The sequence below is a fragment of the Fusarium graminearum genome, chromosome 1 (genome assembly GCF_000240135.3).
Source record: "Fusarium graminearum PH-1 chromosome 1, whole genome shotgun sequence".
Taxonomy (NCBI): domain Eukaryota; kingdom Fungi; phylum Ascomycota; class Sordariomycetes; order Hypocreales; family Nectriaceae; genus Fusarium; species Fusarium graminearum.
Genome location: NC_026474.1, coordinates 1,504,961 through 1,527,791, shown reverse-complemented (window position 1 = coordinate 1,527,791; position 22,831 = coordinate 1,504,961). Strand labels below are relative to the sequence as shown.

Below are 22,831 nucleotides of genomic sequence, written 5' to 3'. Positions count from 1 at the left end.
TTAGTTCATCAATCATCTGTACTTACATGTAATTCCAGGTTATGATCACCACCAGCCTTGTTGAGCTGATGGGCAATGATTGGCCAAAGCCCCACCACTTACCAAAATCAATGACCTATCAAAGACAGCCGCGCACGCAAGGCTGATTGGACCCTCTAAAAAAATTCCATGCTGTAAACGTTTCGCCGAAGTCAGAACCCGCAAACCTCACTTCGGTCAAGATAAATCACAACCAAAAATGGCGCCACCACAAGACGAAGAGATGCTGGATCCCTCATCTTCCTCCTCCTCGGAGAATGAGTCTCAATTCGACTCGGAAGATGAGGCTCCCCAGAAAAAGCCCAACATTGCGCTTTACGATAAGGATTCGGACGAAGAAGAGCTTGAACGTCTTGTTCTAGGTAACAAGGCTGGTTTCCGCGCGCAATTGTTCAACGACGATGGAATGTTCAACAGCAATTGGGATGATGAGGGAAAGGATATGCAGCTTGTTGAGCAGGATCCTGGCTTAGAAGATGTTGAGGATGCGGACCTTTTCATGTTTGACACCGGCACTGGTGCAGGCGCTGCAAATGTTACCAAGGCCGCAAAGCCTACCGATTGGAATGCCCCTGCGTGGGAGGATAGCGACGATGACAGACTGGCAGTCTCACTTGCTGGAGCCACCCGGTTACGAAAATTACGAAAGACAGAGGCCGAAGATCTTGTTAGCGGAACCGAGTACAGCCAAAGATTGCGACAGCAATACCTCCGACTAAACCCTCTTCCCGCGTGGGCGCGCGAATCAGACGGACGGCCGAGCAAGAGAAGAAGATCGTCGGCTGCATCCAACTCTTCAGACGATAGCGACTCGGACTCGGAGGTTTCTGCGCAGCCTCTTGAGAAGTTCCTTCGCGACGTCAACAGCCTGGCTGGAGTTGGATCGAACCAAAAGAGACGTCTACGGCCCGAGGTTATTGACATCCAACGCACGCGAGAGATCCCAGACAAGCACAACGCGCCTGTTGGCAATCTTTCTTTCCACCCCGAGTACCCAGTTCTCCTGTCCTCCAGCACCGCCTCCGTCCTTTATCTCCATCACATCGCACCCGCCGCTCACCCTACACCCAATCCTCAGTTGACCTCTGTGCAAATCAAGCAAGTCGATGTTCGACGGGCCGAATTCTTATATCCCCATGGCGACAAGGTTTTCTTTGCAGGACGACGAAAGTACTTCCACCACTGGGACCTTAAGTCGGGAGTTGTGCAGAAGACGACGCAAATCCTCGGACATCGACTTGAGCATAAGTCAATGGAGCGTTTCAAGCTCAGCCCATGCGGTCGCTACATGGCGATTGTGGCCTCTACCAAGAAGGGAGGCGGCATCATTAACATTTTGAACACGACATCTATGCAGTGGATTACTTCCGCTAGACTATCAAGTCGCAACGGCATTGCTGACTTTGCTTGGTGGAGCACTGGAAACGGAATGACAATTCTTGGAAAGGACGGCCAGGTCGGCGAGTATAACATGGAGAGCCGCTCTTTCGTGGGTATATGGCACGATGAGGGTTGTGTGGGCGGCATTGTCCTGGCTCTTGGTGGTCATCAAGGCCCAGCTGCTCTGGGCGACGATCGCTGGGTTTCGGTCGGTTCCAACAGCGGTATCACCAACATTTACGACCGCAACGAGCTTCTCGTCCTCAACTCGGAGGAAGTTGCCATCAAGGAGCGACCTACACCCACGCGAGTCTTTGAGCAGCTCGTCACACCCATCACACACATCACCTTTTCTCCGGATGGTCAGTTGATGGCTTTCGGAAGTCAGCACAAGAAGGATGCGCTGCGACTGGTGCATCTCCCTACTTGCACAGTATACCGTAACTGGCCCACAGACCAGACGCCTCTTGGAAGAATTACGGCGGTTGCCTTTGGAAACCAGAGTGACTTGTTGGCGGTTGGTAATGACACAGGAAAGATTAGGCTGTGGGAGATTAGGAATTAGATACTTAATGGGCATCAAAACGGCGTATGGTTATGTACGAGCACTATTCTTCTCTATGCTTACACAAAAGTGATTTATTCCCTGTGCCCATTGCCCTTCTCAGTACTCAGCCCATATCCTCGGCATCAACCAACACATTTCTAGTTGCCCATTATCTTCAACAGTGTTCGCAGTGGGCTACCATTGGGTAGTTTGCGCCGGGGGAAAAACGTATTTTTCTTCCTAGACCAGCGGGCAAGTGCCCATCTATTCTTGAAGAACTTGACTTCGTGGGGCTTATCATCACATGCCAGGAATTGAATGATGTTGACGTGTACGCCCTTGAGCGCCTAGCAACGGTCAACATAACAAGTTCTATTTTTTGGTGCTTGACTTACTTGTCGGCATTTCGTCTTGCTAGGCAGGTCACCAGGAAGGTCTAGATCGACACACAGACGCTGATAGTCTTCAAGGTCGCCCTTTTTGAAGTAATCGTTCCATTGCTCCATAAGAGACATGCGTTTACTAGGAAGCTCGGACGATGTGGATGGCGTAAGGGCCAGGGCGTTGAGACCAGCGACTATCTCGCTCTCCGAGTCATCATACTCGAAGATGTCAACGGCCACTTCGTTTTTGGGCATTGTGTGGTTGCGTTGCGCTGTCCAGGTGGATGGGCTCGTTGCTGGTCTGACTTGGTGTAGAGACTAAATCGAAAAGGGTATTAGGAATTATAAAGAGAGAGAAACTCGGTGAATCTAAGAGACATTCACAGGAAGCATTGACAGTTTGTGTGATTATATCGCCTGGCCGCATTCACCTGCATGTGTCTGCTGCAGATTGCCTATTATTATATAACTTACCCCGTTCATTGTTTGTTACAGTTTGCTTTTTTACGCCCTTTGTCGATGTTTTTGGACATCTACTGTACCTTGGAAGCATGGAAGACGAGGTGGCTTTCCTATGTGCTCGTTGCCTAGTTATACGTAATATGGGGTATTGTTTAAATCAACTTTTATGTTATTCACTCTTTACATGCTGTGGTGTAGATAGCCTACATCAATGGCTATCTGCATGTTCCAGTTACACCGTGGAAAAAGGAAAATTGGCTCCACTCGTCACATATTACCACCTCGAAATACCAAAACTCATAGCGATATTCTCGTATACTGGTTCTTCAAGTCTTGCGTCGTAAGGATTACTACTTGGAGACGAGGTTGACAAAAGTTTGTATTCTACAGTAATACAATTGCCTATAACAACAGTTGATCGGCTTCCATAGCTCAGTTGGTTAGAGCGTCGTACTAATACTTCATTCCGAGTGTTCGGTAATGCGAAGGTCTCAGGTTCAAGCCCTGGTGGGAGCATCGCTCCAGCGCCTATCAACTGTATTTTTTGCTTGTTTTTGCTTCACTTTGTTTTTTATCTTTTCCTCCACTGTTTAGCATATCACATATATATATAGTCTATCTATGTGCCAGAGTTAACTTCTGTGTGACTTCGCTTGCCTGCCTGAAGTCACTAACCACCGCCGTCTGAAACTCCACTAAAAAAAATGCGCCCATCCTCTTCGTTGGAAAGGTCAACAAGGTTCCAATCGGGCATGGTCGATTTCAGTCAACTAACAATTGTCTCATTTGGTGACTGTTGGAGCGACTTACATGTAGTTGCTGCAAGAAACCCTGCCTGAAAATAAAGCTGTGGATCTCACACTCTCCGGACGAAAGCCGAGAGAATGGGTTGGGATTTCGCTTCCGGTCTACGGGGACGGTATATGCGGGCGAGTTCATGTATGTACTTTACAGGATGGAGCCGGCCGTTTATACAGGCCGTTGACTTGGAGGCCTTGATTATCGTGATCAGATACTAGTGTCCCCATAGAGTACTTGAATGAGCATTGTAAGACGCCAGAAAGGTATGTTTCTAGGCATAGCCAGATCACTGTAGGGTAAGAAAGTCGGCGTTGGCTTGAGATTGCGGAGAGAATCGGGTGAAGTATGGACAAGGATGTGATAATAAGACCATTTTTCAAACCCGGGAAGTTCTTTGGAAGTGCAGAGTACAGAGGCCTTCCGTTTAATACGTGTCGGTTACGGATGCGGTAGTGTAAGCTGCGTGTCGGAACACCATTGACAGATTCTGTTAACCCCAATTGGTCAAGTAATCGCCATGAATGACCTAAGACGGCCTCAACCATGCTCGTTGAGCAAACTCGTGAAGTAATTATCGATCAGAGTTGGTGCTGCAGCCTCCAATGCACAATGATATGCAATGCAGAGACTGCACCGTACATAAATGCCGCCGGGGAAGCCTGGTATGGAGTGCGCAAGCGTGGTCTGATTTCTGCAAGTTGGACGAAAGTAGACCTAACGGCAATGGTTAACGGATTCGCCAGTGGTCAGATCTCGACGTGGAATTACGACAGGATTCATCTCAGGTGAAATTTGCTTGGTTTTGTTTCTTGTATCGCTGGCCATAGCACTGGGTGTTGCCCAGCGAGGCCAGGACAGTTGGCAAAGTTGGCTAGTCAAAGCAGAACTGCCTCACTGACGATCCATTCAGTCTGGGACACGATTGATTAGAAGGCCTCAAGAGAGTTGATAGCTTCCAGGCTCAAAGCGTCCATTCAGCTCGCCGAGGAATGAGGTGGTGTGCATGGTAGGGTTCAGAGTTTCAGTACTTAAGTCGTGATTGGTCAACTGCCGCTTTGTCATCTTTCGGACGACAGCTCTTCGAGGACATTTGCTGATCAGCAGCTGTTCAATGAGGGCCGTGGGTTGGAAAAAGGAAATTGGAGGGAAAATAAGTCGATCAAATAGAGTATACAGCCAACCAATTTCTCGGAACTAACAAGAGAGAGTTCAACAAGGCTGGCTGACCTGGAAATGCCTGATTAGTTCGTCATGGTTGGACTCCAAGAGATATTCTTGGATCCAACGAGAACTCCTCTAAATACGGCATGTCAGCTGTGATCACATCGCTTGCACTTTTAAGCGAGAGCAAGGGTTCATCCTATGGATCCGAGTGAACCTTCTTTCCTTGCTCTGGTAGCCAAGGATGAGGCTGCTGGATATGCAGAATGTTCTATCCCTTGCATAGTCTGACATGAGAGCTGGACGCACAAAAATGGGGAAGCAGAGGCAGATCATATCATAGGCCATAAAAATTTGATCTGAGACAAGCAGCAAACAGCTTTAGCTCGCGCCCAAATCTGAGCCGTTGATATCCTGGCATTTCTCTGGTCAGGACCTCACTTATCGAATGATGAAGGAATTAGAGACCAGGGTTCAACTGCTCAACTTTATAGTGGAGTTAAACGCATACGAAAACCCCACCGAGGCACCCACAAGCTTGGGCCAACCTCCAACTTCCAGGAGATGTTGCAAGGTATCAACCCGCACTAGACCAGCACTAGCAGAGCTAAGAGCTAAGTAACTATGACTTGCACACAAATGCAGGAGGCAGGCTAGCAGGTGCGTTGAGTTGCGTGCTATCGGTACCGGATCTCCATAGCCGTTTATCAAAGCTCGATTTTGTCGTGGGGGCAGTGGGTATTCTATTCCATAGAGGAAGGAACTTGGAAAAAGTTTTGGAAAGAGCTAAGAAAAAAAAACTGAAGGAACTGGAACATGGAAAGAAGTACCAACTCGGCAGTCATGAACCCAATTGATGGTCACCAGGGACTGCCCCGAGCTGAGAGATGTAAGTAGTTTAACATATAAATTTAAATATCACGCCACATCCGTCAGCCAGATGCCCCGGATAACAGGGTCTCAAGGTCTTGCGCCCTCCATCCCAATCTCACGCCCAGCTCGCCGTGGCATGATACCAACCTGGTCTACGAAGAACGCACGGAAGTATACAAAATACCACACCCAGCGACCCCCCTCCTCGCCGGCGCGTCCCGGTAGAGAGTTGCTGGATCATGACAAGACAACAGTCCACTTTGTCATAGACACTGTTAGATGCCGGGTCATGGGCAATCTGCCTCGAAGGAAATCGATCCATGAGCTATCACTAGGTAGAGCACTACCCGTTCAAAGGCGACCGGCACCGGTTGGGGCAGAGAAGCAGGAACAATATCATCATCAAGCAGAGAATCTTTAAAAAGACCCGCCACGCTTCATGCGCCGTGCAAGGCGATTTCCCCTCCCCCCTCATGTTCACCAGTGAAAACCCATCTTTTGTTCTTTGCGATCGTCTCAAGCATTAGTGCTTCAATCTCTTTAACTTAGCTTAACCAGCCACAGCCTTTTCCCACGGCATCTAGGGCATCATCTCTGTCCTAAACGGTCACAGTCTACGTTCCATTCAACTTGCGCCAACACACATTCTTGGAAACGCCTTGCCGTTCATCGATCCAACCATCTATCCGCCCATTGATAGACATTCCCTTGTTAGACCTAGCAAAGTACACAAGACTTCTGCTCCCCGCCTACACCTGCATCTTAGTCGATCACTCCCAGACTCCAATCAGCACCCCGCTGCCCAGTCTTCTCTGCCTTGATATCTGCTTTTCATTACGCCTGGCCTCACTGCTTCCATATTTTCTTCCTCGATATCCCCTCTCTGGTTTCGTTTGTTGCCGATCAACAAGCTCTGTAAACGATCTCGTTTTGATCCACGACAGTATACAGCCGAACGGCCTTCTATGGGCACTTCATGCCATTGAGCACCAAAACTCTAACCGCAACGTTCTCTTAAACGGTTATCGAAAAGTCCAACGTTGGAATCGTTTTCATAAGAGGCAACATGCACCTCCGACGGTCAAGTAACTCGGCCGATGGCCATTCTTCTACACCTTCACCTTCATTCTCCTTGTCGAGTACCAAGCGTCGATTCCCTCTTCTAAGTAGGAGGAAAACCCGACACTCAGACGTATCAGAATCCTCTATCCCTCCATCGGCATCGCCACCTGCGTCGGTTTCAGTCAACGAGAAGGGTCACAAACCTAGTCTTCGGGTGCACGTGGATATCAAATTTGAGAAACCACAAAACTCTGAACATGTCCGCGACTATGAGGCTTCGTCCCAGCTAAAGGCCACGGATCGCATCTGTCAAGCACTTCTCTCGCGCCTCCAGCATTGCTCATCCGAGCTTATCACACGCCATGATAGCAACGCGCTCGACCCGCTTCGCAAGCCTCATCGTGATGTTAAACAGTTGCGATATCGCATCACATATCTTGTCGAGCGCGATGGTGTTGTTCTAGTAGAAAAGTCTTTGCGCTCTTTCCAAGAGTATGAGTTGACGCACGATGATGCTCGCGAGGTTGTTGCTGCTACCGACCGAATTATCGGCCTCTTCTTAGTGCGCCATGACCCCGGATTCCAATGGTCTGAGTCCGTTGAGAGTGAACCAGCTAGTTTAGAGACTGAGACCTTTCGGCCGTGCACCGGCCGGCCTCAGTCCATGGCATGCATCCCCCGGTCTCATTTTGTCCACGATTCTCAGAAATTCGAGTTCGTTTCTGGATATACCATTGAGCTTTTCTTGCGCAGTCGTTGCGCCACCCGATACCCAGAGAGCCGAAATGCTTCCATCAAGATTGATAGCCACCAGCCTTCGCCTCTGCCTCTCCTGCTTGGTGAGGAGTTGACAACCCGAGTCTCCAATCTCATCATCGACCCAGTTGATGCCTGGAAGCGCAAATTTGACAAGCGTCACAAGTCTTGCGCTGGACTAGAAGGTAGTGGTGGCTGCTCGCATATTGAGGACGGAGCTGTGGACATCATGGTCAAGGTCCGAAACCACATCGGTCCTGACTATACGTATTTGTCTCATCGCATTCAAACGAGCAAGGTCCTCTTCAATGACCACAATGGCCGCGACTTTGACGAGTTCGCAAATCAAGTCAAGGCAAAGTTGGAGAAAGCTCGCGATCTGACTGACAAGTCCATGCGCTCCCTGGATGACCTCGTTCTTACTATTCATGAGTTGCGTGGCAAAGCTTGGGCTGTTCATGAGCCTTTCACTGTCCGACTCGACCCAACGATTACGTACTGTCGCCAGACTATGGAGGCCGTTATGGAGCGCCTTCAGACTGGTATCAGCAATGTCCTCGAACACCACGAGGATGCTCTTGCTACTATGACTGTCCATAAACGGGGTCACCTTATCTTCGATGGGTTCCTGGATGGTGCCGGCGGTGATGACACGGTGCATTTCGAAAAATTTGCTACTCCTGACTTGGAGCGCAAGGCTCTGGAGGCTCACTTGAAAGAGCGTATTCGCTCAGATATCACCATGCTTTGCAGGGACACCTGCACTGTCGATTGCCCTGAAGCGCTACCGAACTTGCGGTTCAAAGCAAGTGGAACCTTTGCATCTCCCTTTGGAGCAGCTTCGTCGACCAGACCTGCTTTGTCGACAGCCGGCTCATCTGTAGCGCCCACTACACCTTCGCTCACTGCCTCTCCTCTCCTACGTCAAGCCTCCGAATCTTCTTTCAACGGATCTTTTGCCAGCAGCCATTCCGATAATGCACTTGCTAGGAAGGTTGCGATGCAAACCTTGAGAGATTCTGTTGAACCTCCTTTGACACCAGCGACCCCGTCACCTGATTTGCGCCGCGTTCCGTCAGGCGTTGAGATGGCCAAGAAGCATGGCTATATGCCTGACTTCATGGCAGACGACGAAAACCAGTCCGAACCCCCGTCTACTCCAAGCCTGGTAGATACTGATAGCATAAGCCCTCGAGACAGTGTCGTCGCAACCCCGTCGCGGTCCGTGGCCCATGACCAATCCAACGAGGGACTTCGAATCGTTGACGATGGACGAAGAATTATTTACCAAGAGCAATCTGACATGGATGCTATTGCGAGTGGAATAGTTCAATTCCACCGCCCCATCACCGATGATGACGAGCCCATTCAGCTCACCAAAGACAAAACATCCGAGAACTCCGATACGAAAACGACCCGTCACCCACTCAATACTCGCATGCCTGATCTCTCAGGCAATGCAGACAATCTCCCTGCGTCTAAGGAGAATGAGGCCGCAGCATCTCAAGAGGAGACGCAACTTGTCGCTCCTGTAGAAACAGAGCTTCAGGAAGCCGATGTGAATGACGAGGAACCTCCAAGCGAGGAGAACGTCATATACACTCCTCATACTTCGCAAGATGAGCAATTTGAGATGGTGGAGACTAAAGATGTGCCTCACCAGTACTCAACTGAAGTTGAGGCAAATTCAAAGCCCGAAACTAGCTTTGGTAGCACCCCTGAAGCCAGCATCCACGAGGAAATCGAGACACAAGAAACACAGTTGTCCAATGACTCCGAAGTGCCGACGCCCAAGGCCGACACTGTCGCTACTGGGGAACAGGACGCTACCGACGTCGATGCTGCACAGAAGGCACTTGATGTTTCTGTGCTAACGTATTTCCCTAGGCCTCCCTCGATCCACTCTCAGGCTGATGAGGTCAGCCATGGTGATCAGAAGGAGGAGGAGCACACGGAGTTTCCGTTTGAACTCCCGGCGTCTGATGTAAAGGAACCCCAGGAACTGCTCCAGGTCAACGGCTCCCAGGTGCTTGAAGAAGCACCAGGCTCGAGCGATTCTGGAATCTCAATGCAAGGAGATACGAAGAACCAGGAAGCCCAGCCAGAAACTGGCACAGAACAAGCCGAGAACATACCGCTCCCTCCTGATCCCCCTACTCAAGCTCAGGTTTCCGCCGATACAGACGATTTGGAGATCGAAAGTGAAAAGGTTCGGGTCGCAGACGCAGTTCCTGAACCTCACACTGAGATGTTTACTCATTTCCTCGAAACTGTCCCAGAAGATACTCTTCTTGTACCTTCTGTTATAGTTACCGAAGACGAACAGGCCTCATCGACTGAACCGTCAAAGTCTCTGGTTGGGGGCCCAAAGTTTGACGAGCGCCCTTGCCTGCCGACCGTAGCCACAGCACCTCCAGAAAGGATGCCACTTCCGGTAGACTTTTCCCTTGGCCCGGAAGCAAATGAGGAAAAGGGGCAAGAGACGCCTCGAAACTTTGATGTCCCTGATTTCTCTGACGCTCTTTCACGACCTCGAACCAGGCCTCGTACTAATACCCTGCCTGGGCGTCGATACTCAACAGCCTTGACCCTTGAGATCGACCTCAAGGCCCATTGTGATCCTGACGAAGAGGAGTCACCCACTGACTCGCCTCCCAAGAGTGCCAATAGCGATTGGAGACCGTACACGCTTCATCGTCGTCAGCCTTCCGCTGGTTTAATTGGCTTACCAGAGCAACGTCGTCTGCACTCTGTTGGGCTCCGTAGTGCCGTTCTGCCATACCGCTGGCAGCAAATGCGGCGCGAACAGGCGCTTTTGGAAGGGCGGCCAGGCACATCGCATAGTGAGGCGTAAATTCAGACATCATCTGTGGTCTAGGCGAAGACCTCGGCTTTTCTTGAACCTGAGTCTGTCTCCTGCAAGCTAGAACAAAAACAGCTTTATCATTAGGTATGGTGGAACAGATGGGATAGGAAGAAATGGAAGGCAACTAGCCAATAAGTCCAGAAATGGCGTGGTATTGGAAAGGGCGTTTTGGTTGAATTCTTTTTGCTTGCAAGACATTTTGGTACTTGGAGCATGGCATAATACTGAGGATACCATTTTAGAGAGTTTATCTAACAATTGTTTATTTCCAAACGTCAAGGCCCCTCTATCTGCTAATACGTTGACATGTTAGGAGCTCGACAATATATCAAGCCTTCACTATGTGGTAGTTGTCTTATTCTTACATAATGTACCAGTCTCCCCGTCATCCCTCCGCATGGCTGCATAGCCATTCAACGCTATCTTGGAATTGTATCCATGACAGGTGGTGTTAATCTTTCGATTTGGGTCGTCTTTATCACATGTGACGACGCAGTAAATTGTGAGCATACTGAGCGTCGACTTGCTATGTCTGTATAGAGGTTGTGACGTGCGGCGGGTACACGGAATCTGCCTCAAAGGTGAAACTGCCAGTGACAGTAGATACATAGGCAGCATTTCGAGTCTTGGTAGAATTCCCACATACCGAGACGAAAGCATCTCAACAATCACACTAATTTCGTCCAGTTTCGGCTGTAGTGGCGATGCTGCCATCCGAGGTGATGTCGATAATGAGGGAGAAGCTACCGAGACCCTGAGCTCGAAGGGAAGATATTGCCTCCTTGACAACGTTTGGGCGACGGCAGGAGGCAATGACGCAACAATCTGGATTCTCAGCGGCAAGTTTCTTCGCTATCTTCAAGCTAATGCCTTTATTCGTGATGGTGAAGAGGACGACGGTAGTGCCAGAGGCGATATGAAAGACACAGTGGTTTGGCAGATGCTAGTAGCAGAGCAGTAGGTGATGTTGGTGTAGACCGCCTGATCATCATTGGGTCGGGTCGATCACCTCAGACAAGTTCAGCGTCCCCAACGTCAACCATGTGCTTTGCGCTGGACCACCGTATGATAAGTACATCACCGTTTGTAGCAGGAAGGGTGATATCAGCATCAGTTCCCTTGCCGTAAACGTCCTTGTCTCTGAGCATACGAATAAAAACAGCCGTGTCCAAATCTGGTGAATCGATCATGCTGATGTTGCCTGCTGTGTCGTTGAGATTTTGCAGCTGCTGGGGAAATGATGCCAGGAAGGATGAGAGGTAGTGATTATGCAAAAGAGCCTGGTGTTTTGTGGCGTAGGATAGTTCTGTTGGTGACAATCTGTCTCTGAGCTCTTGGCTTGAAAGGTAGTGCAAGGTGTGTTTATCAATCTGAAGAGTTAGTTCAGCGATGATTCCTAGAGTGAGTGGGTAACTCACCTTTGCGAGGCGGGCTCGCAGGAAACTTCTCATGAGAAACTTGTACCGCTCAAGCTCAGTCTGAATAACGATGAGGGCAAAGTTGGTCTTTGGGTCCATGTCACCTGTCATATCTTCAACCTTTTCTATCTGGGTCTTGATGCGCGCATTAACACGCTCGAACAGTCCGTCCGTCGGCCATCTGTAACAAAAATCAGAAATCGTCATAATTGAGGACCACAGTGACAAACCTACTCTAGAAGCTCAGGGGCTGATCGCTCGGCGACCCAGAGACGCGTCAAAGCCTGCAGGTCGCGTGCCTCGCTAGGAACGCCGTGAGACGAGGGATCGACTTGGCGGAGGATATCATCAATATCCATCATGTTGGAGTTTGGGTGTTTTGTAGGAGAAAAGCTATAAAATGTGGTGGTAGGAGTGCAATATCTTGATGTCCGGTGATTTGGAGGAAGTTGTAGTGGGGGTTATTCGGTGAAGCACCATTTATGTGAGCGGGGCAACGCCTACCTCTCATTCACTCTCACTTTAGCATCTGCTGCATACCCTTGGTACCCAAGCTGCCTGCATTTGGGTATATTGGTGAGAAGTATATCAATGGTATTTCCTGAATATATATAATATCGATTTGATTATTCTAATTGCGAGACTGAGAATGTATATTGTCAAACTTCGATTGCGATCCGTCTCAGTACCATGTTGATGGAAAGCTCACATCGATTGATCTTGGGGAATGAGATGCTCAACGAACGAATTTATTTCTATTCTACACGTGGATGGTTGGTGAAACTGTATTTTGAATTGTTGTATCTGTTGCGCCATCGACTGGCAGCGTTCTATATACTGTTTAGATATTCAACTGTAGATGAATCACTGAACCTTCTTAAGAGGCTTGTGAGCCTCCCTCTTGGTAGTCTGATAGCCATTGACTTGTCCATACAGCCACTTGAGGCCTGAGGAAGACACAGTGACCAGAACAGCGGCAAAAGTGAACAGAGCAACTCTTTGGTTGGTAGACAGAAGCTCAAACAGAGGGTAAGGGTACCTGATACTTGGGTTAGCATTGCATGTCCGCATTCTGAATATCAGAGACACTTACCATCCGTTGTGGCTGAAGCAAAGCTCTACCCAGGACCAATAGGCAAACGCAAGGGTAGTGCTAATTGCCATAATTCCATAAGCTGGAACCGTCCATGGAGGGCTGAAGAGAAGAAGATCCAGAGTCAGGAACACTGCAGGCGCAAGATGGAACCCGACATCAGGGATGATGTGGATGTAAAATTCGGTAGGCATGAGCAGCTTGGGGTCGATGAATTTGATACCCCAGTACAGGATGGAAATTACGACTTCCATAGGCGTAGCGAGAATAGCAACATAGTTCTTGACTCGGAATAGAGTTCGGCTCAGTGTGAGATCAGCCAGGGCGCCGAAAACAAAGGCAAGCAACGATGCCGAGAGGCCAATGATTGTGAGGAATTGAAAGTGCCATCCATAGGATTTGGACATGGGAACGTCCCATTCTGTAAGGAATTTGAAGTTGTAGCTGAATGAGGCTATACCAGCAAGATGAAGGACTAGCGAAAGGCTCCGCGAGGGTGATGTGAGTTTTTGGAGAGGGCGACGAGGTGCCATGTTGATCGAGACCTATTGAGGTTATACAGAGATATACTATTTTACAATTTTGATACAATGAATGAGACTGAGAAAATGTTTGGAAAATTAAATGCACATGCCATCTAAAAAAGAACAAGGAACTGTGTCCAAGCCCGGAGTCTCGGAGTTGATCAAGACCCGTCTCTTCATGTCATGACCTCAATGTGGATCTCAGACCCGTTCGAGGGAAGCTTTCTATACCTGGTTACCAGGTAGGTCGCAGCACAGCCACATTTCAAGGTCGTGCCACATGAGGCGGAATTTGTCCAGACAACAATCTAATCCTGTCGCAAACTGTAGATTAAACAAACGATGCACTTCTGAAAGCTACTAACTCGTCGCAATATCTACAGCCGCCCAATTCGAATCTTGAGGGACGAAACGACAACTAAAAATGGCGTCAGATGATGACAACCGCTCGCAGAAGCGCAACCACACAGAGTTCCGCGACGATGCTTCAGGTACGAAATACAACCCTATCGTGTGCCTCCCAACCCAACTGACAATGACCAGATAGCTCCTCCGACGATGATATGGGCCCCCAGCTACCCTCCCAAGCTCCCAAGAAGAAAAGAAGAGTCCTACTCCACGAAAAGCTCTACGTCGCCGCTTTGCCTAAGTCGCCCCGATACTCCAAGTCTCTTATGCATAAAGAGCAAATCCTCTTTGCGACATGGACCCCCCTGACCGAATTTCTCATCACATCCTCGATAGACGGCGTCGTCAAGTTCTGGAAAAAGATTGGGCAAGGCATTGATTTCGTTAAGGAGTTTAAGGCACACGATGGCGAGATCAAGTCGGTTTCAGTTAGCAACGACGGCCGAAGCTTTGCGACGGTTGGCGCGGACGAAACGGTCAAGATCTTTGATGTCATCACATTTGATCTTCTGTCTATGATTTCTCTCAACTATGCCCCCAACTGTGTTTGCTGGGTCCACAGCAAGGGCGCATCCGTACCGGTCCTGGCCGTCTCCGAAGAATCGAAGCCTCTGATACATATTTATGACGGACGAGGAGAGAAGGAAGAGGCCATTCACACGATAAAGGGCCTGCACCGAAAGCCTGTGCACCTGATGGCGTACAATGAGGCATATGACTGCGTGGTTTCCGCGGATGAGGGTGGCATGCTCGAATATTGGCGACCAAGCGGAGACTACGAGAAGCCCGAGGGGGTTTTCGAGTATAAGAGTTCAACAAACCTGTTTGATTTCAAAAAGGCCAAATCCGTACCCTCATGCCTGTCTATTTCGCCAAACGGTAGGAGTTTCGTCACCTTCTCTCTACCTGATAGAAAGATTCGCATGTTTGATTTCGCTACGGCCAAGTTGCATCGCGAGTACGATGAATCCCTGCAGGTTGCAGAAGAAATGCATCGCGCAGGGACAGGGGCTACCAAGTTGGATAATGTCGAATTCGGTCGCAGAGCTGCTCACGAAAGAGATATCGAGTCGGATATGCTCAAGTACAAGACGAATGTCATCTTTGATGAGTCGGGCAACTTTATCATTTACGGCTCTATGCTAGGAATTAAGGTCCTCAACACATACACCAACCAAGTGGTCAAGGTGTATGGAAAGGATGAAAACTTCCGCGCTGTCAACGTTGCCATCTACCAAGGACAGCCCCAGAAGAAGGGAATAACGACAGTCGAAATGGGTGCTTCCGTCAACCCTCTTCTGCAGGAAGCAGAAACTCGAGACCCCATGCTAGTCGCGACTGGTGTTGGCAAGGTACGATTCTACATGTTTACGAACGAAGAGGAGGTCTCCAAGTCGACCCGAGATGTCCAGAACGAGAAGCCCACGATGCTGGGCCACAAGAAGGACGCAAAGGCCAAGAAAACCGAAACTGGTACGGCCGCTATCCTCCGCACGACCTATGGTGACATCCACATCCGTCTATTCCCCGACGCCGCACCAAAGGCTGTTGAAAACTTTGTCACACACTCCAAGAACGGTTATTACAACAACACAATCTTCCATCGTGTGATCCGCAAGTTTATGATCCAGGGAGGAGACCCTCTTGGAGACGGTACTGGCGGTGAGAGTATCTGGGGACGCGAGTTCGAGGATGAGTTTAGCAGTCTCAAGCACGACAAGCCGTTCACTGTCAGCATGGCCAATGCAGGACCCAACACCAATGCCAGTCAGTTCTTCATCACAACAGAAAAGACAGTAAGTAGCTCTTTGCATTTCTACAAGACGTGTTTGCTAACTATTGGTAGCCGTGGTTGGATGGGAAGCACACAATTTTTGGTCGTGCAACACAAGGTTTTGATATTATCCACAAGATTGAGAATGTGCGGACGCACAAGGAACAGCCTGAAGAGGATATTAAGATTGTCAACATTGATATTATATAGTGCATACTGTCTGATTAGTGAATCAGCCTGTAATGGAGATTCCACGAAGCCCACGATAATCAAGCCTGCCGTGTCGTATTAAACAAGATGGAAGTCCTTCATTGGGTCATCAACTTGCAAGGAGTGCATATCGTCAGAAAGCAGAGCTCAACTCAACCGGCCAGAACGCTAACTTACCCACTTCCTTACCATAACCCACATCCAAAGAAGCTAGACTTTATAGAAGCCGAAGCGAGACCCGCAGACATCGAACTCCGCTACAATGGTTGAACACAACCATCATCTTCCGTAGTATAGTGGTCAGTATGCAAGCTTGTCACGCTTGAGACCCGGGTTCAATTCCCGGCGGGAGAGTTCCAGCCACCTGCGACACGCAGGATATCTTTTTTTGTTGCTGTTTTTGTTGAGACAACAGCATGCACTGGTATCAAACACTTGTGTAGGCAGGTAGGCAAGGTAGGGCAATCTAAGGCGTTGTGAAGAGTATTCTGTAATTGTTTGATGTTTGAACCACTCGACCCTACTGATATACATCGAAGACTTGATATCGTTAGGTTGGACGTTACATATTAAGCTGAAATGAGTATACAACTAAAACCTTGTATTGGAATATGATCTCTTGCTGCAACGATTGCGATAATACTGTTTCTTCCTCGTACATCTAATAACTAGAACCACCCCGGAAGCCTTGAAGTTGACGATTGGAACAAGCAAGCAAGTTGTTCCACCCCGACGCATCGTATACTAAGCTGACTTAGATCATAGCCGAGATATCGACGACGACATTCCCATCTGAATCATGTACCATCGGTATGGATTCCGCTAAGAGCACCCCAGTCGAGCCAGCCCACAAAGGCATCCTCAGAGACGAGACAGTAGTTCTCCGATGGATTTTTGGTTATAGTTGTAACGCTCAGCTAATCAATGGCATGAGCTGGCCTGGCATACCGCAGACATCTGTCCCACGTGGCTTTAATTCAGACGTCAAGAACCTGGGATTTCTCAGCATTGATGTTGATCATTTCAGAGTAGAAAATGGTGTAATCCAACGAGTCGAAGTTGGTGTGTCTTACCTCAAAGCACAAGCTCTAGAAGAATTACATGGTAAATCTACACAAGGTGACGACTTGGCATCCCATGTTATCAAATCCTACCATTTGGTGTTTGGCTCCAAAGTTGCATTCTCATGGAAAAATTATCACTTCCTACTCGGCAAGACAAGGCCGATCAAGATAACGGACTTGGGAACGTTCCTGAACGGGTTCACCAGAAAACCCTATGTTCTTGTTGTTCACGGGGGATGGCAAGAGTTGTCGCTGCTTTCACTGCTGAACATAAAGCTTGAACCCGTGTTTGTTATCGACACCGTCAAAGCAGCTCAGTTCCCGCTACAGTTGTGGTATAGAAACAGTCTCAAGGAGCTGCTGAAGGAGTCTGGTATTCCCTACTCGCACCTTCACATAGCTGGGAACGATGCACATCTCACGCTTCGAGTGTTTCTCATGATAGCTGTCAGAGACGTGGAGATCCAGTTAGAAGGGGAGAATCTCCCCGACTGGATTCCGATCTTGAAAGCTGTCGCCCGGTCTCCATTACCCCCAAGACCTCTGACCAAGCACGAGATAACTGAAGCTGAACGACATACAACGATCGAAGCAAAAGAAGCATGACCTTGGATAGTCTTTGCTCGACCGTCGCGAATAGACAAATCGGACAGGAAGTATTTGGTCGAGGCCACCTTTTCTAACTAGTCCAATCTTTTGTCATGTCCCCAAACGCCGTCCAGCTTTGCAGCTACAAATAATAGTTTGAGATCCGGGTTCAATCCCTAACAAGCAAGTTCCAGCCACCAACCACCTGCGATACTCAAGATTCTCTTTTTAATAGTTTTGATATGTTTCATTGTTTGCTTGGTGGTTGTCAGAGGGTTGGTTTCAGCTAGAGTGTTAAGTATTGTCCATCTGTTTGTTTGCCCCTTCTACTCCAACAATCGAAAAGCCAAGAGCCACGAGAAACTTGACCAATTGAATTAACAAACCTTGCCGTGTGCACAGGGACTATGCCGGTAGTGGGTAGATAGTTTGGTGGTTATGGAACGGGCCTATGTCAAGCGTGATTTTAGGTAGGCATGGATAGGTAGTATTATATTGTTCACCTCTGTGGTCAGTAGTAGACTCTGGCTTCACCGTCACTCACAAGTTTTCAACAAAGAAATAACCTCCTACAATTAAAAAATGGCGATCATTAACGTCTAGCTTGAATTAGTGCCATAAGCCAGTAGCTGGTGGCTAATAATAAGTGGCAAGCAGTGGCCATTCTCATCCTTTTTGGTTCGAGGTGAGTCAAGCTAAAATTCTGGAGCTTTCAGGTGTGTAGCACAGTACTTGATCACCCACTGGGATTGCACAGGCGGAACTTGTACCTGCCTTTCTTGGGATTCGCTGCTAGACCGGCAGAAAGGGTGTGGGGTTTAGAGCAATTCGTCCAATCAGTGTACAGACAATCACAACCATGGAATGACTCTCTTGAGTCTGGCACCCCGAGGCCGGCGCAAATAGAAAGGAAGCGAAGGGAAGGAAGAGACAGCTAAAGACTTTGTTTTTCTTTCTGCCCTCATCGAGACACTATCTTGATTCTTCTTCTTTTTATTTTCTATCTTTGCATTCATCCATTCGATACCCCCTTCTCCCTGTGCTTCCTTCACACACAGCTACGCAATTGAAACTCCTTCAACTCCTCCAACCCCACCATCGTCGTCACAATGTCTTCCTCTGTAAGTCGACCCCTCCAAGCTCTCTCGACCTTGATTCTGGACAGTGACTCACGATAATTCAAGTTCTTTATCCCAAACAAGAATGTTGGCAACCAAGCTGACTCTGAAGATTGGAGAAGTGAGTACATACTCTACACGTTAACTTATACAACATTTCTACCCAGCGCATGTACTAATTAATACTTTCTCAGTCCGTGGTTACAACCCTTTGACTCCCCCAGACCTGCTCCAACACGAAATCTCCCAATCCCCCGAATCTAAAAAGACGGTCCTCGAAGGACGCAATGAAACTGTCGCTATTGTCAATGGCACCGACGAGAAGAACCGATTGCTCGTTGTCATTGGCCCATGTTCCATCCACGACCCCGCGGCTGCCCTTGCCTACTGCGACCTCCTCTTGAAGGAGAAGGAGAAGCATAAGGATGAGCTTCTTATCGTTATGCGATCCTACCTTGAGAAGCCGCGCACAACTGTCGGCTGGAAGGGTTTGATCAACGACCCCGATATTGATGGCAGCTTTAAGATCAACAAGGGTCTGCGCATCTCTCGACAGCTCTTTGTTGACTTGACTGCCAAGGGCATGCCTATCGCCAGCGAAATGCTGGATACTATCTCACCCCAGTTCCTTGCTGATCTACTGTCAGTCGGTGCCATTGGCGCTCGTACAACTGAGAGCCAGCTCCACCGTGAACTTGCCAGTGGCCTGAGTTTCCCTGTGGGTTTCAAGAACGGCACTGATGGTTCTCTGGGCGTCGCTATTGATGCCATTGGTGCGGCCCAGCATCCTCACCATTTCCTCTCAGTCACCAAGCCTGGTGTTGTCGCCATTGTTGGTACCGAGGGCAACAACGACTGCTTCGTTATCCTCCGAGGTGGTACCAAGGGCACCAACTTCGATGCTGAGAACATTGCTCTTGCCAAGGAGGCGCTTCAGAAGAAGGGCGTTCGACAGAGAGTTATGATTGACTGCAGCCACGGAAACTCTTCCAAGGATCACAAGAACCAGCCCAAGGTTGCTGCTGATATCGCTGGTCAGATCTCCAAGGGCGAGGATGGCATCATGGGAGTCATGATCGAGAGCAACATCAACGAGGGTAAGTTGCAGGAGTGTCTGCGATAGAATGAACATCAACTAACATATCAATAGGTAACCAAAAGGTTCCCGCCGAGGGCAAGTCCGGGCTTAAGTACGGCGTCAGCATCACTGATGCCTGTATTAGCTGGGAGGACACCATCTCTACGCTCAACACTCTTGCGCAGGCAGTAAAAGACCGCCGCAAGCTTGCCAGCTCAAATGGTGCCTAAGTTTGATGTATTCCCTCTGGAGAAACTATAATCTCTTCTGCACGTATAGAAACACAAAATTTGGTGAGATTGGGGATTCAAATTGTTGCAATACCTCGCACATTAGGTTCAAGGCCTGGAGTTTTAAGGATTGTTGATTAAGGGATAAATAAACACGCATCAAGCAAAAGATGTTGTTTGACACAAGACATATGATGGGAAAAGCCTGTGACTGCCAATGGAATATTGTAGATATTTTGCTTTTAATTATCTGACTCAGTAATTTCCCTATGCGACCAACGTACCTATATCGTATTGGTTCTGTCTGTCTTGGCAGCCTGAGCCTGTATGTACTGTGTATCACAGCCCTCACCTATGCGACATCGATAATTCAAACTTTGTTATAAGAAAAAATGACCTCTGAGTTTCAAGGTATAGAATTATGTGTGACCTAGAAGTTAGCACCGAATTGCATAAACTTACTTTCTAATTTTGCTCCTTACATGTGCTTTGACAACAAGCTTCCTGACACTCCAAGGATCGTGTCGCTCTTTTAGCACTGTGTTGCTAAGCTTCTTATTGGCATTTTTCGAACAACGGGCAGCTCAGTATCGGTATTTACTTATCGCCAATCTGTTTTTAAGGGACATCCCCGAAACCCTTTATCCTTGTCATCAAGCAACTTGCCATTTCTCTCCTCCGCAACTCGTGTTTCTCCTCAACATTTCAGAAACTTCCGCAATCGCGCTCCAACTTTGACGAAAGGAGACGCGCCTCGGCATCCATCACGCGAATATGGCACGCGATTCTTCACCACCCGAGTCACCACTCTCATCGACGTACGAGTCGGAGATAGACGAGGATGGTGGCCATGACTACGACGAGTCGACACTGCGACCCTCGAAGCGTCAGCGACTCGAAGCCGGATCAACGACATCATCTGCTGTAGTTCCCGATGCCGAACCAGAAGCCGTACCAGAGCCTGACCCTCTCGAGGGCATGTCCGACGTCTCGTCTGACACTTCAGGCGACATTCCCAGTTCTCCTATCAATGCGCGTCTCGATGAAGAGGATTTCCAAGAGCAAGTGACGAAGTGCGACTGGGATGGTTGCCCAGCAGGCGACCAGGGCAATATGGACAAGTTGGTTGAGCACATTCACAACTCCCATATTGAGAACAGACAAAAGAAGTACACATGTGAATGGATGAGCTGTAGTAGAAAGGGTCTGCCTCATGCTAGTGGTTATGCACTCAAGGCGCACATGCGCAGTCATACTAGGGAGAAGCCATTCTACTGTTATTTGCCTGGTATGTACATCCACAGCAAGCACCCGTATACCGTTATTAACTCGTAGCAGAGTGTGATCGGTCATTCACAAGATCAGACGCGCTGGCTAAGCACATGCGAACCGTCCACGAGACAGAAGCTCTCCGCCCATCCGACCCAGTTCCGAAGTCGATGCAATCCGGACCTCAGGGCAAGGGAGGCAAGATCAAGATCATTATGAAGACCAACCAGCACTCACAAGGCGGTCACGACGACACGGACGAAATAAACGGAGACGAAGCCAACGCCGAATTCTTTACACCCCTGACCGACGAAATCTTTACCCTCGATGAGCTCCAACTTCCTGTCGACAAGCTCTACCGAAAGTGCCACTGGGAGGCCAAGTGGGCAGAGGAGATTGGCGAGTCGCTTGCGAAAGAATGCAAGGAGTGGGAGAATATTTACTTTCAAGAGTGGCGCGAGAAGGAAGTGCTGGTACACCAAGCCATTAAGAGCGAAATCAACTGGCACGATCGACGACAGGCTATCCTTACGGGGGCAGTTGATGTACAAGTGCCTGGAGCCGTGGAGAGTGTCGAGAGCGTCGAGGGAGAGAAGACCAATGGTGCTCAATATGAAGACCAAGACACAGCAACAAATGGGATAGCGGCGTCCGAGATCGAGGAATAGATACCTCTGATGGACTATATATTCTGCCTCAATGTACGCGGGCTGTGCCGTGGCTCGGTTTTGTAGACTATGAAAGAAACGGAAATGGAGTTGGGGGAGTTTAGTCTCGGGAATTAGGAATATTGCACACAGCAGACGGGTTTATTATAGATGCCCGAAACCAAAACGAAACTATGATTTAATAATTACTCAGCGATTCTTACAACAGATATCCAACAACGATTTCTTTACAGTGCCTTCTTCTTGGCCCGGTATGACTGCGAGTTGCTGAATGGGAATCCACTCGTGCTCTGGTCAAACTTGTGATACCGGCTTGTCATAGCCTTGTCACCAGCGAACAAAACGCAGTATATTCCAAAAGTCGCAAAGATTGTGCTTCCTGCACAGCCAAGTAGGAAACCTGTCTCGTCGGTCCAGGCGTAGCGTCCATAGCAGTAGAAGGCGCTCGATACGTGGTGCAGAGTGGATATAAGGATTGCGGCGGCGGCATAGGGAGAGGGCGCGCCATCTGGAGCTTCTGTCGCGATTTTAGCAACTTTGAGTGTACAATTTGGAGAGAGCAGTGCGTGTTTACCGTCTGAAGTAGTACCAAGAGGTAGAGCACCCGAAAGAACGACCACCATGAGGCCAAGCGCAAGAAGGGCCAGGCCAAGAGATCGACCAAAATAGGTCTCGAGTGCTAAACTGGTGTTAGTCGCAACAGCGAAGAACAATCGTAGGTGACTTACGGGAAGAAGGATCATTCTCAGATCGAAGAATAGATCCAATAAAGTTAGGCCAAATGACAAGAGGCAGACCTTGGGTTGCCAGCCAGGCAAAGTTTCCAAAGCTGTACGATGCGATGGCCTTAGATCAGTCAGTTGGTGAATTGAGAAGTCCTCAACAGAATACATACGCTCATTGTGAAAGATATATGTAGAAAGAGTTGTGCTTGAGTCAATTGGTAGCTATACAGCGAGTTGAAGAATGAGTAGACGAAGCTACAGAAGGGAAGCGTATATTAGTAGCTATGGGAAGTTGAAGCTCTGGACCTTGTCCACGTCAAGACATCTCAAAACA

The 22,831-nt window shown here is 48.7% G+C and overlaps 10 protein-coding genes and 2 non-coding genes across 12 annotated transcripts; 8 read left to right on the top strand and 4 right to left on the bottom strand.

Moving 5' to 3' along the window:
- Window positions 1–238: 238 nt before the first annotated feature.
- Window positions 239–1,984, top strand: FGSG_00485 (uncharacterized protein; the record flags this gene model as incomplete). The annotated part of the gene is made up of 1 exon (XM_011317856.1): window positions 239–1,984. One exon carries the CDS (start codon window positions 239–241, stop codon window positions 1,982–1,984), a length of 1,746 nt encoding a protein of 581 aa, XP_011316158.1.
- Window positions 1,985–2,124: 140 nt separating this feature from the next.
- On the bottom strand, window positions 2,125–2,832 carry FGSG_00484 (uncharacterized protein; the record flags this gene model as incomplete). Its single annotated transcript, XM_011317855.1, has 3 exons — window positions 2,125–2,313; window positions 2,362–2,667; window positions 2,824–2,832. 3 exons carry the CDS (start codon window positions 2,830–2,832, stop codon window positions 2,125–2,127), a joined length of 504 nt encoding a protein of 167 aa, XP_011316157.1.
- A 400-nt stretch (window positions 2,833–3,232) lies between these two features.
- FGSG_20507 lies at window positions 3,233–3,327 on the top strand. The gene has a single exon. It is a non-coding gene; the product is annotated as a tRNA-Ile (tRNA).
- A 3,385-nt stretch (window positions 3,328–6,712) lies between these two features.
- FGSG_00483 (uncharacterized protein) lies at window positions 6,713–10,570 on the top strand (the record flags this gene model as incomplete). Its single annotated transcript, XM_011317854.1, has 1 exon — window positions 6,713–10,570. The coding sequence occupies one exon, from the start codon at window positions 6,713–6,715 to the stop codon at window positions 10,316–10,318; it is 3,606 nt and encodes a 1,201-aa protein (XP_011316156.1). The 3' UTR covers window positions 10,319–10,570.
- A 770-nt stretch (window positions 10,571–11,340) lies between these two features.
- On the bottom strand, window positions 11,341–12,107 carry FGSG_00482 (uncharacterized protein; the record flags this gene model as incomplete). The annotated part of the gene is made up of 3 exons (XM_011317853.1): window positions 11,341–11,700; window positions 11,749–11,929; window positions 11,983–12,107. 3 exons carry the CDS (start codon window positions 12,105–12,107, stop codon window positions 11,341–11,343), a joined length of 666 nt encoding a protein of 221 aa, XP_011316155.1.
- A 505-nt stretch (window positions 12,108–12,612) lies between these two features.
- Window positions 12,613–13,374, bottom strand: FGSG_00481 (uncharacterized protein; the record flags this gene model as incomplete). Its single annotated transcript, XM_011317852.1, has 2 exons — window positions 12,613–12,787; window positions 12,842–13,374. 2 exons carry the CDS (start codon window positions 13,372–13,374, stop codon window positions 12,613–12,615), a joined length of 708 nt encoding a protein of 235 aa, XP_011316154.1.
- Window positions 13,375–13,789: 415 nt separating this feature from the next.
- On the top strand, window positions 13,790–15,757 carry FGSG_00480 (uncharacterized protein; the record flags this gene model as incomplete). Its single annotated transcript, XM_011317851.1, has 3 exons — window positions 13,790–13,856; window positions 13,909–15,569; window positions 15,620–15,757. 3 exons carry the CDS (start codon window positions 13,790–13,792, stop codon window positions 15,755–15,757), a joined length of 1,866 nt encoding a protein of 621 aa, XP_011316153.1.
- A 282-nt stretch (window positions 15,758–16,039) lies between these two features.
- FGSG_20506 lies at window positions 16,040–16,111 on the top strand. Its single transcript has one exon. It is a non-coding gene; the product is annotated as a tRNA-Asp (tRNA).
- Window positions 16,112–16,556: 445 nt separating this feature from the next.
- On the top strand, window positions 16,557–17,427 carry FGSG_00479 (uncharacterized protein; the record flags this gene model as incomplete). The annotated part of the gene is made up of 2 exons (XM_011317850.1): window positions 16,557–16,567; window positions 16,662–17,427. 2 exons carry the CDS (start codon window positions 16,557–16,559, stop codon window positions 17,425–17,427), a joined length of 777 nt encoding a protein of 258 aa, XP_011316152.1.
- Window positions 17,428–18,518: 1,091 nt separating this feature from the next.
- Window positions 18,519–19,835, top strand: FGSG_00478 (phospho-2-dehydro-3-deoxyheptonate aldolase; the record flags this gene model as incomplete). Its single annotated transcript, XM_011317849.1, has 4 exons — window positions 18,519–18,530; window positions 18,612–18,648; window positions 18,722–19,624; window positions 19,678–19,835. 4 exons carry the CDS (start codon window positions 18,519–18,521, stop codon window positions 19,833–19,835), a joined length of 1,110 nt encoding a protein of 369 aa, XP_011316151.1.
- A 606-nt stretch (window positions 19,836–20,441) lies between these two features.
- On the top strand, window positions 20,442–21,855 carry FGSG_00477 (uncharacterized protein). Its single transcript, XM_011317848.1, has 2 exons — window positions 20,442–21,123; window positions 21,174–21,855. Exons 1-2 carry the CDS (start codon window positions 20,610–20,612, stop codon window positions 21,770–21,772), a joined length of 1,113 nt encoding a protein of 370 aa, XP_011316150.1. The 5' UTR covers window positions 20,442–20,609; the 3' UTR covers window positions 21,773–21,855.
- Window positions 21,856–21,905: 50 nt separating this feature from the next.
- On the bottom strand, window positions 21,906–22,790 carry FGSG_00476 (uncharacterized protein). The gene is made up of 4 exons (XM_011317847.1): window positions 22,668–22,790; window positions 22,501–22,618; window positions 22,347–22,451; window positions 21,906–22,289 (listed from the first exon to the last, which is right to left on the bottom strand). Exons 1-4 carry the CDS (start codon window positions 22,671–22,673, stop codon window positions 22,000–22,002), a joined length of 519 nt encoding a protein of 172 aa, XP_011316149.1. The 5' UTR covers window positions 22,674–22,790; the 3' UTR covers window positions 21,906–21,999.
- Window positions 22,791–22,831: the final 41 nt, after the last annotated feature.

Bases quoted from the DNA above. Each gene is read 5' to 3' on its own strand.
- FGSG_00477 (XM_011317848.1), top strand. From the start codon at position 20,610: ATGGCACGCGATTCTTCACCACCCGAGTCACCACTCTCATCGACGTAC. The intron at 21,124-21,173 runs GTATGTACATCC...AACTCGTAGCAG, and splicing joins ATTCTACTGTTATTTGCCTG to AGTGTGATCGGTCATTCACA.
- FGSG_00476 (XM_011317847.1), bottom strand. The intron at 22,452-22,500 runs GTAAGTCACCTA...ACACCAGTTTAG, and splicing joins TGAGAATGATCCTTCTTCCC to CACTCGAGACCTATTTTGGT. The intron at 22,290-22,346 runs GTAAACACGCAC...AAATCGCGACAG, and splicing joins TCTTGGTACTACTTCAGACG to AAGCTCCAGATGGCGCGCCC.